Source organism: Miniopterus natalensis, chromosome 2, assembly GCF_054644295.1.
Source record: "Miniopterus natalensis isolate mMinNat1 chromosome 2, mMinNat1.hap1, whole genome shotgun sequence".
Classification (NCBI taxonomy): Eukaryota; Metazoa; Chordata; class Mammalia; order Chiroptera; family Miniopteridae; genus Miniopterus; species Miniopterus natalensis.
In genome coordinates, this window is record NC_142082.1 from 28,760,968 (window position 1) to 28,775,538 (window position 14,571).

The 14,571-nt window shown below is 43.0% G+C and overlaps 1 protein-coding gene across 1 annotated transcript in view; it reads right to left on the minus strand.

The window, feature by feature from the left end:
* The window catches only part of MYO16 (myosin XVI), a 385,194-nt gene that overhangs the window by 207,926 nt on the left and 162,697 nt on the right, over positions 1 to 14,571 (minus strand). The window contains exons 17-19 of the mRNA XM_087814233.1: positions 5,410 to 5,521; positions 1,812 to 1,929; positions 979 to 1,050 (exon numbers count right to left, since the gene is read on the minus strand). Of these exons, the coding sequence (XP_087670359.1) occupies positions 979 to 1,050; positions 1,812 to 1,929; positions 5,410 to 5,521 (302 nt within the window). The remainder of the gene's footprint in view (positions 1 to 978; positions 1,051 to 1,811; positions 1,930 to 5,409; positions 5,522 to 14,571) is intronic.

Below are 14,571 nucleotides of genomic sequence, written 5' to 3' on the forward strand. Positions count from 1 at the left end.
ATTTAGGAAACGGAGAGAGAAACGACGGGAACGCAGTAAGAATGAAAGTCATTTATGGAGTAGAGCTGGGGTGTGTCTGATCTACTCACTGGAGAAACAGGAGGAAGAGGTGCCAAGAATGACTTTTGGGCAACTGAGTGGATAGTGGTCAGATGCACAGAGTTCAGCAGAGACATGGAAGGGAACTCGAGATATGAGGCAGCAATTAGAAGTCACATACCTAGAAACCTGCAAGTAGGCCCAATAGGAACAGGGGTGAGAATAATGGGGTTCAGAGAAAAAAGACCAGGTGGATGGTGAGTCCTCAAAACTATGATACAGAGGAAGGTTGGAAAGGCAGCGATTTATAGTGAATAACTGAAGAGCTGGAGGAAGGCCACTCTCCTCGCCCACGGAGCAGAGGCGCATACAGCAGGGAGGCTTATCTTAGGCATCAGGTAACCTTAGATTCTAATCCCAAACATGCCCTTTGCTAATGATTACAAAGGTCTTTAACCTCATTGGATCTTAGTTATGGAAACAGTAATGCCCACTTCTTAGCGATCCGTAAGAATTAAAAACATCCCCACTTTTACAGTGCTCGGCACGAGTCCTGTCCTAAGAGCCCAATAACTGACGACGCAGAGGAGAGGGGTGCTCTTCACGGAAGGGGGCATCGTGGCACCACACACACAGAGGCATCGGTGTTTTCATGAAGTAAATCCTCTTGGGTTGGTGACTCTGTCTAAAATGGCTGATCCGCTAGAAAAGGTGGCCATTTAATTAATCACAATTGTGTCTCAAAAGCTTAAAGAGTTTATAATGTATACGCAGACTGAGTAACCAAATGGGTGCATAATGCTTTTTTTTTCTCACTTGGCATTCGATTCATAGAAATAGTTTCACTAAGCAGGAAAAGGTGCACTCGTATTTACTTTTTGTATTTCAAAGAAGACCACGATGGCACAAAGGTGAACGCCAGAGTATAGAAAAACTTACCTTTAAAATAGTGGATATCAGTTGTTAGAGCAGACACCAGTTCATCTGCCGAGACCTGTAACATCCCGGCCACTAAAACGAAAGCAGCATGGAAAACTCAAGTTAGGATTTTTTTGAAAGAGAAAATTGTATTTTATGGTTATGATTTATAAGCTGTACATAGACACATTAGAAAATATGTGTATTATAAAAAAACAAACAAACTACTAACTTAATTGTCAAAGTCAACTAAAGAAACAACCTATAAATAATAAACGCGTTAATGAGTCCATGGGGCTCCTGCATTAAACCACAACAGGTTTGTTCTCTCCTTTCCCTCACAAACAGACCTGAAGGTTTTTTCCCAATTCCTGACTAAAGTACTTTGATATGAGGTGAAGATAATGCTGTTCGTTGACAATCCGCAGTTTTTAGGTATTCAAGAAAAAACTGGGAGTGACTAGCAAACAACTTCAAAGGAGAGAGATTTTTGGCAAGATCTTTGCAGGGAAGTAATTATATTCGGTTTAAAATGTTTAGCTAATAACATGCCCCCAAAATATACTGGGTGGCGGGGGTGGGAGTGGGGGCAGAGAACACTCAGAATATAAATAAACGCAAGAATGTGCCAACAAAGCAAACTGTTAATGTGGTGGGCAGCAGGAGAACATAAATGTACGTCTTTTTATTCATGCCCATAATCATTTATAAAGAAGGGCAAAGTTGGAGGTTTGGGGGTTCCCCCCAGGACCGGCACCGAATTCCACCTGGCTTTTCTGTACTGTGTCTCCATCTACTGGCGGGTCTGCAAAACTGCACAGCGCCGAGGTTAAAGTTAGCTCCGCTCCACTGACCTTGTTCCAGGAGCTGGAGGTCAGACACCAAGGCAGAGTCGGCCTCCGTCAGAGCAGTGAACCGAATGTCGCCGATGTGTAATATCGCTGCCAGAATCACAAACAGATTCTCCACCTCCTGTGCATTTTACAAATACAGAAAATGAACAGGGCTGCTTAGAGGAAAATAACTAAAGTCAAACCCTTAAAAACCTAAAAGTAGGTTTGAAAGATGATGTTAATATAGTGAACCGCTCTTATTCTAGGTAAGAAATGAAATTATTATCTAATGCATTTCAGTATTTTCACTACAGCTTATAGAAAAAAAATCAAGACCTAACGGCAATGAATACGTCTCCACAAAAACACCTAAATGATGCCTGTCTTAAAGTTAAAAATAAATTGCAAAAAATTAAATAACAGAAGATGCGTGCCCAGTTCGTGGGGTTGTGATTTTACAGATCTCCAACGTTCGAATCTCTAGCTCAGAATTACAATCTCAATGCACATTTCCTGTAAATCAATGTTCCTGTTCCTTAAAAGAGAGTAAGGAAGTGATGTTCTGATCTACATTAACAGTTTCCACGTACATATCAAGATGAAAAATGAGTCACTGTCATGACGGTCGGACTGGCTGGACGTCCGGGGGAAGGAGAGAGTCACACGCCCTCCCGGGGAAGTGTCCCGGAGGCTAATCAGACCCGCGGGGCTGGGGCTGCTTCACCAGAGAACGTGGGTGATGGGGTCCCCCTTCTAGCTCTTTCTCTTATGAGGTAAAATGCTATTATGATTGTAGAAACTTTTACTTCTGCTGAAAACTTAAGGGAGGCATGAAGAAAACAACTGCGCCTAGATAAATAAAATGCTAATTGCTCTTTAAAGGTATTTTAAGGAAAACTCAGAAAAAAAAAATGGATTTTGGCAAGAGCTATCTCTGAGCAGGAGGTAGCAGGAAGTAAGAGAATGTTTGCTGAAAGAGAATATCTGAGAATCTGGAACTCTGCATGAAGAAAAAAATACCTTCAATTTGGTTTTGGACAGTCATTTTGTGGCAAGAAAGAGAAGTCGAGAAAAAGCTGTAAACTCAAATATACTTTTCTGGAATAATATCTGTTTTAGTGTGATGGTATCAAGAGTGAAATTGGTTAAGTTCCACGTAGGGCAAGTGCCATAACCTTTTAAATTTTTATTTATTTATTTCCCTAACGTGCCATTTGGAAAGAAAAAGCTCCCGCCTGTGGCAGTTTTCCTAAGAACTACTCTTATTTTCTTTCAAAATATATAGTTGCAACAACACACTCCATGAGGCTTCCCGAATTCCCTCCAGAACCGCTCGTTTTCATCACAGTATATCATCTGATCGTCTTAAAAATGAAGGCGTTGGCAAGGATGATTTCTGAACCACTTTCGGGTTAGTACTCTTATGATTTCGGCATGACCTAAAAATGTTTTTGGTAACTCTCCAATCGTAAACGAGTGTTCCAGATCCCACTCATTTATGCTTGTTTAAAGAACATTCTACCTCTCACACTACCTGACAACTCCCCGCCCCTTTCAACAGGCCCAGCAGCTCATCCCGTTTCCCAGTCGCCCCTGAGACGGGCCACGCCTGAACACGAGACGGGGAGGCTTCGCACTGCCCTCAAGGGCCTTACAGCTTCGTGGTGGAGACAGAGCCGAGGAACCAGCCATAATGTGCATTAAAATGCGGTAAATGCTACACCAGAGGTAAAAAGAAACTGCCGTGTGAGCAGGGGGCACCGTGGGCAACACTGAGCAGCACCACCCGCCACCCTGCTGGCGGCTGGGGTCCTGGCGACCGAGGGAAGGGGCGGAGGCCTCCCCGGACCACAATCACTTAGAAGATCTTGGTTCAAGGCCCTCAGCCCGCCCAGAAATATCTTCTTCCCAGTTGTACTGGACGTGCTATATCCCCACAAAGTGGACTGAACTGTCCCCATCTCAGCCACCCCAAAGGACCAAGAAGAAGGGGCCGACTTTTGTTTACATGTCCCTACGTCTTTTACCAAAAAGGTTGTTGGATTCTCTAGTCACTCTCTTGGGTGGAGGGCATCTTTTGCTTGCCCTGCCTCCGAGGATCAATCATGGATGTTTAAAGCCCGTTTCCTTGGTAGAGTGGCTCCTTACCCACCTCTACAGCCCAGCCTCCTATACGCAAGCAGACATTACCGGCGTGAAGAAAGGCGGGAAATAAAAAACACAACAGCAGCAAGTGGAAAGATGGGAGAGTGCAAGGGAAGGAGTTAGTAAAAGACAAATACAGAGACTGGGCAATCCGAGAGAAAAAAGATGCCCTGCGATCGTCGTTCCCCGAATTCCAGTCTCTGGATGGGGCGAGCGAGGCATAGGCCGAGTGCCGGAGCCCATTCATTCGGGGCGAGGCCCTCTCCTTGGCCCTCCCGTTCCTCCCCTCCCGCCCCTGCCACCTTAGTCTTATCCACGTGGGCAAGAGAAAAACAATCGCCCAAAGCAATTAAGTAAGTGGTTTAAGAAAAGGAAGATGAACGTACGTAAATCCATGACTAAATCTGGGTTCCTGGACTGCTGGTGTACCAAAGTTCCCCACGAAATCTTACCTTAGTTGCTAATGACGAATTAGCCAAATTCCAAAAGATCAGCATATTGGGTGAGGGGAAACAGATCGTGCGTAAGGGAAAGAGGTTTGTGGGGAGTCTGGGGGCTCAGATCACTTCACATCTCTTATTCACCAGGCCTGTGCTATACCGTTCCGTAACCACTAACCATACGGTACCACTTCAATTTAAATGAACTGAAACAAAGAAAAATTTAAAAATCCATTTCCTCCCTCTCACTAGCCGCATCTCAAGGGCCCGGTACCCACAGGTGACAGTGGCTCCCACACTGTACAGCACAGATCCAGAGTATTTATATGATCCTAGAAACGCATACACTTGAAATTGTATTCTTCAGCTTCATAATTTGGTAATTCAGCTTGCATGTATTTCGGTAATTCTTTAAGAATAAAAAACACAGACAAGAGTGTGGCGACTGCCGAGGGGAGGTGGGCGGAGGGGAGGCAGAGGAGGGGAAGGGGGTGTAATGGTGATGGATGGAGACTTGGCGTAGGGTGGTGAGCACGTAACACCGTGTACAGATGTGCGGTGGAATTGTGCCCCGGAGACCTGTAGAATTTTGTTAACCAGTGCCGCCCCAATAAATTCAATAAAAAGGGGGAAAGAAAACCTCTACGTTGTCCAGGAAGATATGGTAATAAAGTGAATCTTAGCAGTAAACCGTTCCTTCAGGTCCTCCAGTTTTCTCTTGAGTTGGTCACTGTAATGTTCTTTACATGGTTCACTTGGGACAAGGTCTCCTTGGCCACCCTCTGCACAGCGGCAGCCCCTCCTCCTGTCACTCTCTATTAGTCCTCACAGGACCCATGGCCCTGGCCACCTTGTTTACGTCACTAGAATGTCAACTCCAAGGGGCAGAGACTGGGGCTTCTTCTCTGCTGACTCATGAGTGTTCGCAACCACATCCGGAACGTAACAGGGACTCAGTAAACATTTTTGAAAGATTAACTTTAATGAATTAGTACAAGTTTGGTTCTCCGTGAAGTATTGATGATAGAACTCACCAAGTTACTGAAGCCAACTACATTCAGGGCTTGTTTCAAAAGAGCAAACCTCTCCCTGTTCAGGGAATGCTCTGCTGCTGACGCGTCTTCCCGCAGGGTCTGGTTCAAATACCTGTGAGGATGGAGAGCACACAGCGTTACGGCCTGGCTCCCACGCAAGCTGCGGTGGCTAAACGTCACTGCGGCCAGAGCTGGTCTCCGGAATAATGGCAATCACCTGGACACTGTGCACCCATGTGTTTATACGGCTGTGATACATAATAGCACATGATGTTTCAGGAAGGAAACAAGAAAGGTTCTTGGTGTACCAGAGCATATTTACACTGTTTCACCTGGTTCTCACCTTAGCTGCACCCTTCCTACTGAAAAGAGAAGGTCACGGTGTTTTATGCATTTCATACAGAAATGGGGGGGAGGGGTGTCCTATCCTATGCTTTGTCATTAATATTTTTATTAAAGAGTTTTAATTTAAAGTAAGTTATTGTTTCTTCTTGTCCATATCTTTTAACTATGAAGCAGTTGATTAATTCACTGGTTTATTCCTTTCATTCCACAGACACATAGGAATCACCTACCAAATACACAATGCCAGCAGCTGAGGATATAAAGATAAAGGGCTCATCCCTGGAAGCTCAACAACAACAAACATAATGTATCCAAGGCAGAGAAAAGAGAAGAGGCAGTTACAATACAACCTGGAAGTGAAACAACAGAGATGAAAGTGAGGGGTTTGTAAGTGACCCAGGATGGAGGCCAACCCCAGAAGCAGATGAGGAGGAAAAGTTGTGGGAGAGAAATAACCTTTGGTCCCAAGAATTGACACTTCAATAAGAATCCGCCAAGCAAAATTTTAAGAGTGTTCCTTAAAAATTAGCAATGTGTACAAAGGAACACAGGATAGAGCAAACCTGATGCATGTGGGGAACTTGGGTGGAGCAGCAAATTTGGAGTCTGTGCTGAGAGGAATAGAGATCGATGCGGTTAAAGAAGTAGCCAGAGTTTGCTACGTCTTGCAGAAGAGTTTCAACTATGTCCTGGGAGTAATGGGCAGTCCTCATGGTTTTGAAACAAATGGCATAATCAGATTATTGTTTCAGAAGCAACATTCTGGTAGCCCAGTGAAAGACTACCTGGAAAGAGAAGAGGCAACTAAGGGTGCTGGTGGAGAAGGAAATAGCCGGATAGAGAGAGGCATTAGGGAGGCAGAATGGGCAGGAAGAGGGGGCAGATTTGATGGGGGGGGGGAGGCGCTGATGATGCCTTTCAGGTTTCTATCTGGGGAAAAGCATGGACAGTGAGCTCATTCAGCCAGAGAGGGTTGTCAAGAGAAAGAGTAGGTTTCTTGACAGAGAAAGTCTTATATCTATACTAGTCCTGTGGACTTTGAACTTCTTGTTAAAGTTCAAGTGGAGTTCAAGGAAACAGTTGGCTATAGGGACCTGAAACTCAGAAAAGATTAGAAAATAAGATCTGGAAGTCATCAACATGCAAAAAACAAAAACACCAAACATGTGAGTGATTGAACTCACCCAAAAGGAGATGCTAAAATTTTAGGGGTGAAGAAAGAACTGAATTCAGGAAGGGAGTAGGAAAATTAAATGAAATTAGTAATCAAAACAAAGGGAGAACATATTTTTTGAGATTGACATTGATAGAGAAGCCATAGAAAAAGGAAACAGATGGTGGTGTGGAGAGGACACCACAGGCCACAGGCTGTGGTGTGGAAGTGGGTCTGTGAGGACTTGTTCTTTCTCAGTCTTGGCTGTGAAGGACAGAAATAAAATGGTCTCGTCTTTGGGACGTGGAGTGGCAGAGACTTCAGAACATTCATACGCTGAGATAAGGACACATAAAGGCTGGATAAAACACCGAGAGAATGGAAGTTGTTGGGAGGGGCGTGATGAGAAGGAAGGTGCTGAGAAGGGAAGAAGGTTGGAATCAGGACTCCAGGGGAGGGCGAGTGTCCCCTGAGGAAGGTGGTGCAATATGGGTCCAAAGGTGGTAGCATCTCGGGGGATTGGAGGGACCACTGCTTCAGAGCTTCAGTTTTTCTAGGAGGGAAAGATTCTGAGTTTAGATGACTTGGAGAAGTTGGCTCTAGGAACGTCTTAAAAATCTAAGGTATCTCCTCTGGATCATGAAAATGAGTGTCTCGCAGGGAGACGCAGGAAGTTCAGCTCATTCTGCAGAGTGTGCAGGTGAACTGCAAGACCAGCTCATGCGGGGGCTTCACTTTCTCCACAAGCCCTCGACGGCCGGCGTGGGATGGGTGAGCCGGGGCTTGGGGCCAGCGGGGCAAAAGGGAAAGGTCAACAGTATTATCTAGAGATTGGGTTATGATGGTCAGAGAGTCATTTTGTCTGACATTTTTAGTGACCAAAAGGTCTTAATGATACGAAATTGCTACCACTCTCAATTCTTTGTATTATCACAACAGTCTTTACTTCAGTTAAATTCCAGGTAGAAGCGATGTGAAATTAATCCTGGTAGTTGTAGACAGGGCTGTTAATTATGTAATAGTCCAGGAGAAATTTAATCAAAATAGAGAATTTTAGAGGGCAGTTGGCCCGATGGCAGGAACGATACTTTAAAATTGCTTGTTTTCCTCTGTAGCCAGGACATTTGTTGGCATGAAAATGATGAAAAATATAGAACTCAGTGTCTTCTATAAAATTTTTAAATTTCTCCCACTATTTAATAGTATCTGGGATGATTTCACTAGAAATATAGTTTTTAGTTAGCAACAAAACTATATTAGTATAAACTGAGATTAGTATAAAAAAATTAAAGGTTTATTTTTCAGATATTAAAAGTACTCATTTCCCTTTGACATCATTTAATAACAAAACCACACATGAGGACAGAAAAATACTTGAAAAATATGCCTATTAAAATATTATAGCTAAGAATATGAAGATTCAGAATTTAGTCCTTTTGGCCCATTTCTGATGACATTTTAAACCTTTATTATTTGTAAAATGGAGAGAAAAGAAAATAAAATTTTAAATTTCTGCAGCTGTAGCTCATGATGATTTTATGAGAATGGGATAAGATATTGTGCATGGCATGCTTTCTACACTCAGCATGCAATGTACATGCAGAATATGAGTATTTCTTGGAAAGAAAATATCTTGCATATGTGGGAAGCTTTTAGTCAAAGTGCTCTGTGCCATGAAACTCTTAATCACACAAATAACTATGCCAAATGAAGTAAGGGACATTTTGAGAAATTTTAACAAATGCTTTTAACAATGGAAAATATTTTAATCTATTAAACGTGCTTTTCTGTTCTCAGACAGATAAAAGTAATAAATAGATACAAGGAAAAGATCATAGTTATCACTTCTTGACTATTTTTCCCCGATATGAATCTCTTGAAAGTTGACAGTCACATGTGCAATATTACAGTGGCATTTCCAGGTGTTTTTACCACTTGAAAATAGGTGAGAATGATTGTTGTTGTGGGTTATAGACTTCCCTGTAGACTAACTATAACTCCACTGATGGTTTCCCACTACTCTCAGCATAGCAGTTGAAAACCACCCTAAATAAATCTGTGCAAGTGTTTTCATCTGAGAGTTTCCAACTTTGTCCTTTATTAATTAATGGTCCCCCAATTCCCAGTATTCAAATCTTAGTACTCAGTGTTCAATATCTTTTCAATTAACTTTTTATGACTAAAATCGTATACTATAGCTCAATCTGGTGTTTTAATCACCTCATTTTAACTGAGAACTTGGAAAAGCAATGTTTGGCAACGTATAGATACCTCAACGTCCAGAGTCAGAGACATCAGAGACTGTATCATTTGTTGAATTAAGAATCACTGTATTTTTGTTCCTAAGACTTGCAGATCAATTTAACTTGCAATGAAAATCTTTTCTTATCCAAGTGGGTAGGAATGCTCTAGATGTGGTTTCTACCTTGGAGTACAAGACTGTAACAATGTGGGCCGTGTAAAATTAAAAGTTATAGATGGATTAATACTGTGTGACTAATTCTACTCAAAGGGAAAGGCAGTGGGAACTAACAGCATGTGTCAAATCACTGACTGGGTGTTTTAAAAGCACTTCTTCGGTTCATCTCCACATCGATCATGAAAAGAAGAGCTAGTATTGTGCCTATTTGCAGCATAAGGAAATTAAAACTTGTTTGAGGTAACCAGCCCAGTAACTGGCCAGCCAACACACAATCTGTCCTAATTTCTCAGTTCTTCTCAAGCTCAATTATAAGTTTCCTGCAGGGGAGGTGGAAGGGAAAGAGATTGAACAGCCTCACTAGGCATCTTCCTAGAGTTATATTTTTGCTTAAAAATGTGGGAGGAAAAAATTAAGCAGTAAAAATATCCTTAAATATGGATATATATTAATTAGAATGCAAAATCTCGTGAAGCTTGAAGATTTCATAGGATACTTCACTATTAATGTACTCTTTTCTGACCCAACTCTACTTGTATTACCCGTGTGAACTGGGGTGGCTCACAGCTCAGAGGAAGCCTGAGAAATGCTGCAGAGACCATGCTTCCTCTCGGGCTGGGGGTCTCTGTCACTGGGAAGGTCTCCAGTGCGACGACCAGACATGGCTAAAACATCTTAGACGTAAGAATGGAATTCAGTGATGGCTGGTTAAGTTTTGCTCCAATGACTTGACTACCTCATTTATTAGTTGTAGAACTTTTTTTCTTTTGTAGTTTCCTTGGGGTTTGATATTCCCTTTGCTGACAAAACTTGATGGTGGATTTTGTTTTTGTTTGTTTTTACCACATTCATAAGTCTCATTTTTACAGATCAGCATGAAAAAAGCACAGGTGCACCAAATATACAAATATCTTTGTTTTCATTTATAGGAAACAAAATAGCAAACCGAATAAATATGTGTCAGAACTGAGCACTGCAAAATTCTACTTGGGCTTATAGATAAGAAAAGGTTTTCACTGCAAGTTAAATTTATTTAAAATAAGTCAGCAACAACAACTGTTGACTATGTGCTATTTCTAATCTGGTCCATTGTTCCAATTTGTTAACTGCCATGGCAATAGCATTCCACTGATACATCTTTTGAGGTAGGTCAAATTTATAGTCAAAATCATGTGTGTAGTGTGTGTGTGTGTGTGTGTGTGTGTGGTGTGTGCATGTATGTGTGTGTGCTGATACTTACGCTTTGTGGTTAAGAAAAGCAGACCGTGGACTAAGTTTTTAGGCCACCCGAGAACATATGGATAAAGTTAAGTCATGCACTAAATCACAGGAGGATTTTTCCTTTAACAAGAGTCCACAATGGAAAACTCTTTCAGAATGTGCTCCTTAGAGGGATAAATTAAAATTGCTGTCCCCTAGCCTTTGGCACCACTCTGACATGAAGACTGGGGATTCAAAGCGGCATGATCTGAATATTAAATACAAACAATGGCCATTTGCAAAAACTCCACTCCGGAATTTCCAGGCCCTGTGACCCCTCTGGTGCTCCTGCTTCCAGCCCCAGTGGTGCTAAGCACGTTAACCCTGCAGACTTGTAACTAGCAGATGAGTAAGTCTTGGAGATCCCGTGCACAGCAGAGTGATTTTCATCAACAACACTGCACTATCAACTTCAAAGTTGCTAGGTGACTAGATCATTCTTCTTTTCATACAGAAAAGGAGATGATAATTATGTGACAGGAATGCTACAATTATTGCAATATGCAAATGTATCAAACCAACATGTTGTACTGCTTAAACCTGCACAATGATCTATGTCAACTATAAATAAAAAATAAATAAATAACCAACTAAAGGAACAAACACAGAAACAGCTGCCCTGCCCACGTTCACCAGGCACCACCATGCAGCGGGCATGAAAGAACTGCTGTGTACCCAAGTGTGTGCCCAAGGCACAGTGGGGAAGAAGACTCACATGTAGAGAAAAGATAATACTAGGTCCCTGAGAGCATGTGTGTGGCCTATTTACCAAGTCAGAGGCTCACAGACTATAAACAGGATGTTTTGCTCAGTGTTTTATCTGCAGCATAAATACAGAAGAACACTGTCTTCTCTATTGTGAGCAATATGGCCTTTGACTTGGGGACGTTTAGTACTTAAACAGAAACCAGGTAAGGGGAAAATCAAGCAGTTGGCATCAATAAAGAGAGCACTGTTTATAGTTTACTAATAAAGATGGTAAATTGCTGCTTCTTGCCCACCTGCCCCCACCTTCCTCCTTAAAAGGAAATTCTCTTATTTATTGTTTTTAAACTCTCTGGAAAGCATTAGCAAATTTTAAATCCCCCCAACAGAATATGAGTAAGATTGTTATTAATATAGTTTCAGATACATAAATCTCCACCAATGACAATGTTAATACGTTAACCGCAGACTGTTTTGTTTGGAAAGAGGAAACCCTGCCAGTGGTCTTCAGGAAAAGCACAGAATCATTTAATAAATTCAGGAAAAGAACAGAATCCATTTAATAAATTACGCATTCAGAGTGACTTGGGTCTTGTGACATTCCCAGAATAGTTTGTCCATATTTTTCTAATCAGTCAGAATATTTCTTCAAAACATCTGGTGGAACAAATTAAACTCTTACCATCTTTGAAATAGTGAATGCTTATGGATAACTAACTTCTTGAAAGTGTCTAATTCAGAGAGCTGGGGGTGGAGACACAAGAACTGAGTGGCTGTGTCCTGCACAAAGGGCTTGGACAAGCATTTGGGGGCCCAAACCCCTGTCTGCACCCAGTCCTCCAGCCTGGGTCGGGCTTGGGCCCCGTCTGCCACAGGAAGACCCTGCATCTTTTCCTTCTCACAGAGAACTATTTAAATGACTGAAATGGGGAGATGTTTTTGCTCAGAATGGGTGGCTTGGTCTGGTTTTCATGAACCTGTTTCTAACCAGCCAAGGCCTAGGGGCTGCATCTGTGAGGCGTGGTGGAGGAGGCGCTTTCTGTAATTCACTCCAAGTCATTCCCAGGCTTGCTCCTGCTCCGTGCATGGGGACGGGTGGCATGTATGTGCATATAAACATGCCTCAGCCGAGCTTGAACAGGTGCTACGCTCTGCCTCAGGGGAAATCGTTAGGAAAAAGCATTGCGTAAGGTCTCCAGTGAGGTCAAGTCTAACACTATCATGAGGGATAACATGACCCTGTGTGTTAAATACTGAGTTAGGCATGTACATGGAAGCTGCTGTAATATGTAAATATTACAGAATAGGCCACAGAGACACCTGACCATTTACTGAGTTACACAGATACACGCATTGTTTCCCAGGTTCTCTGGAACCGACCTATGCACTGCCATCAAATGATTATGCACTGCTATCTCTGTGGAAAATACCACACTGACTGCAACTCACAAACACATCAAGCAACGTCTTGCAATTTGGTAGGCCTAAAGCGGAATTGTAATATCCTCTAAATGATTTATTTCTATTATCTGCCCTATTTTCTCTCTCCTTTCAGTTTCACTATTACTATATTCATAACATCCAAACTTACTTCTCTTCCAAGACCATGTGGAAATTTGCCTGAGGGGGTCGATTCTTCATTCATAAGGAATTTAAGAGCTGTGCCTTCCACTCTAGATTCCCCACCTCCAGCATCTAGAGATGAGCTTATCTCCCCTTATGCCCTGGGCCTGTACCATTCTCCATTTCCATCCTTTCAAATGCCCCAAATACTGTAGGAGCCTGTCTCCAGGTATCTGATCCTGCTTACCTCCAACCCATTTTCCGCACTGCAGTCAAAGTTCTCTTTTTAGAATGTAAATTTAGCGAACTCCTTCCCCAAATCAAAACCTGGCTCCTGAAATCCTAACTCCCCAGCAAGGATCGCCAGAGCCCACATCACATCATGGGATCCCCACGTTTCTCCAGCTTCGGCCTTGACAAAGCCACACCTCTCATGCCCAGTGAGCTTTTGCCACACAGAACTGCCTTCCGCCCCTCACACAGACCCCATTGTCACCACCGCCTGCCCTCCCTCATTATTTACTCCACTGGCAACGTAATCCACATCCAAGCCCCTCTGAGCATTCCAGACAATCCCACTGTTCTTCACAGCCACTCCCTGGGAAGTCTTAGGCTGGAGGCCCTTCCTATAAGCTCTCCCAAAACTCTTCATTCCCTCCACTCTAGCACTTTACCAGACTCTATTAAAACTGCCTGGACACATATTCCCACCAAAAAGGTAAGACCAGCCTTTAAATTCCAGCCGTATGGCACATACCATGTACTTGTAAATACAGACTGAAGACAGTGAGCTGTATTCATGAGCCCTCTGTCAGATGAATCTTCCCAAATTTTATTGCCATCATGTCAGCTCTTCCTCTACTCATAAACATTCCACCTAAATAACACATTCTCGTACACGTATTTCAGGACTCCCCATAACACAGCTCCACCCCTTTAACCTATTCTGATTCAGTGGGACTTGCCACGTGCCATCCTTCTCACCCCTGTGGCAGGCCACCAGTCGACTTACTACTGACCTGCTCCTTGCCCTGTGCCATTGCCTCCCCCAGGATTCTTTTCCTGCTCATCCGGACCCGTGCACCAAGCCACACCAAGCACTCATCCAAAACAAAGCCTTCTCTGTTTCAGCCATGCTCTCTGAGATGGTTAACTCTATGTGCCAAATTGGCCGGGCCACAGGGTGCCCAGGTCGCTGTCAAACAATATTCTGAACACGTCCGTGAGGGAGTCCCTGGGTGATGTTACCATCTGAATAGGTGGAAGGAATAAAGCAGACCGTCCTCCCTAAGTTGGTTGGCCTCATCTGGTCAGTTGAAAAACTGGAGAACACAAAGGCTGGCCTTCCCACCTGTAGGAGGGAGCTCCTGCTTGACCGCTTTCAGCCGGACATCACCTTTTCCTGCCTTCGGACACGCACTGAAACATCAGCTCTTCTTGGGTCTCGAGCCTGCTGGCTCCTGGACTGTAACTTACACCATCGGCTCTCCTGACTGCCCAGCTTGCTGGCTGCAGCTCTTGGGGCTTCTCAGCCTCCACACTTGTGTAATAAATAATACCATAATAAATCTCATATACATATATAGGTATATCTTATGTACATATATACAAATACTTATGTACATGTGTATTTATTCTCAGGTTAGTTCTAAACTTCTTTTAACTACTCCAATATTTCTGCCTGCAAGTTAAAGTTACACTACTTGTTAACAACAAC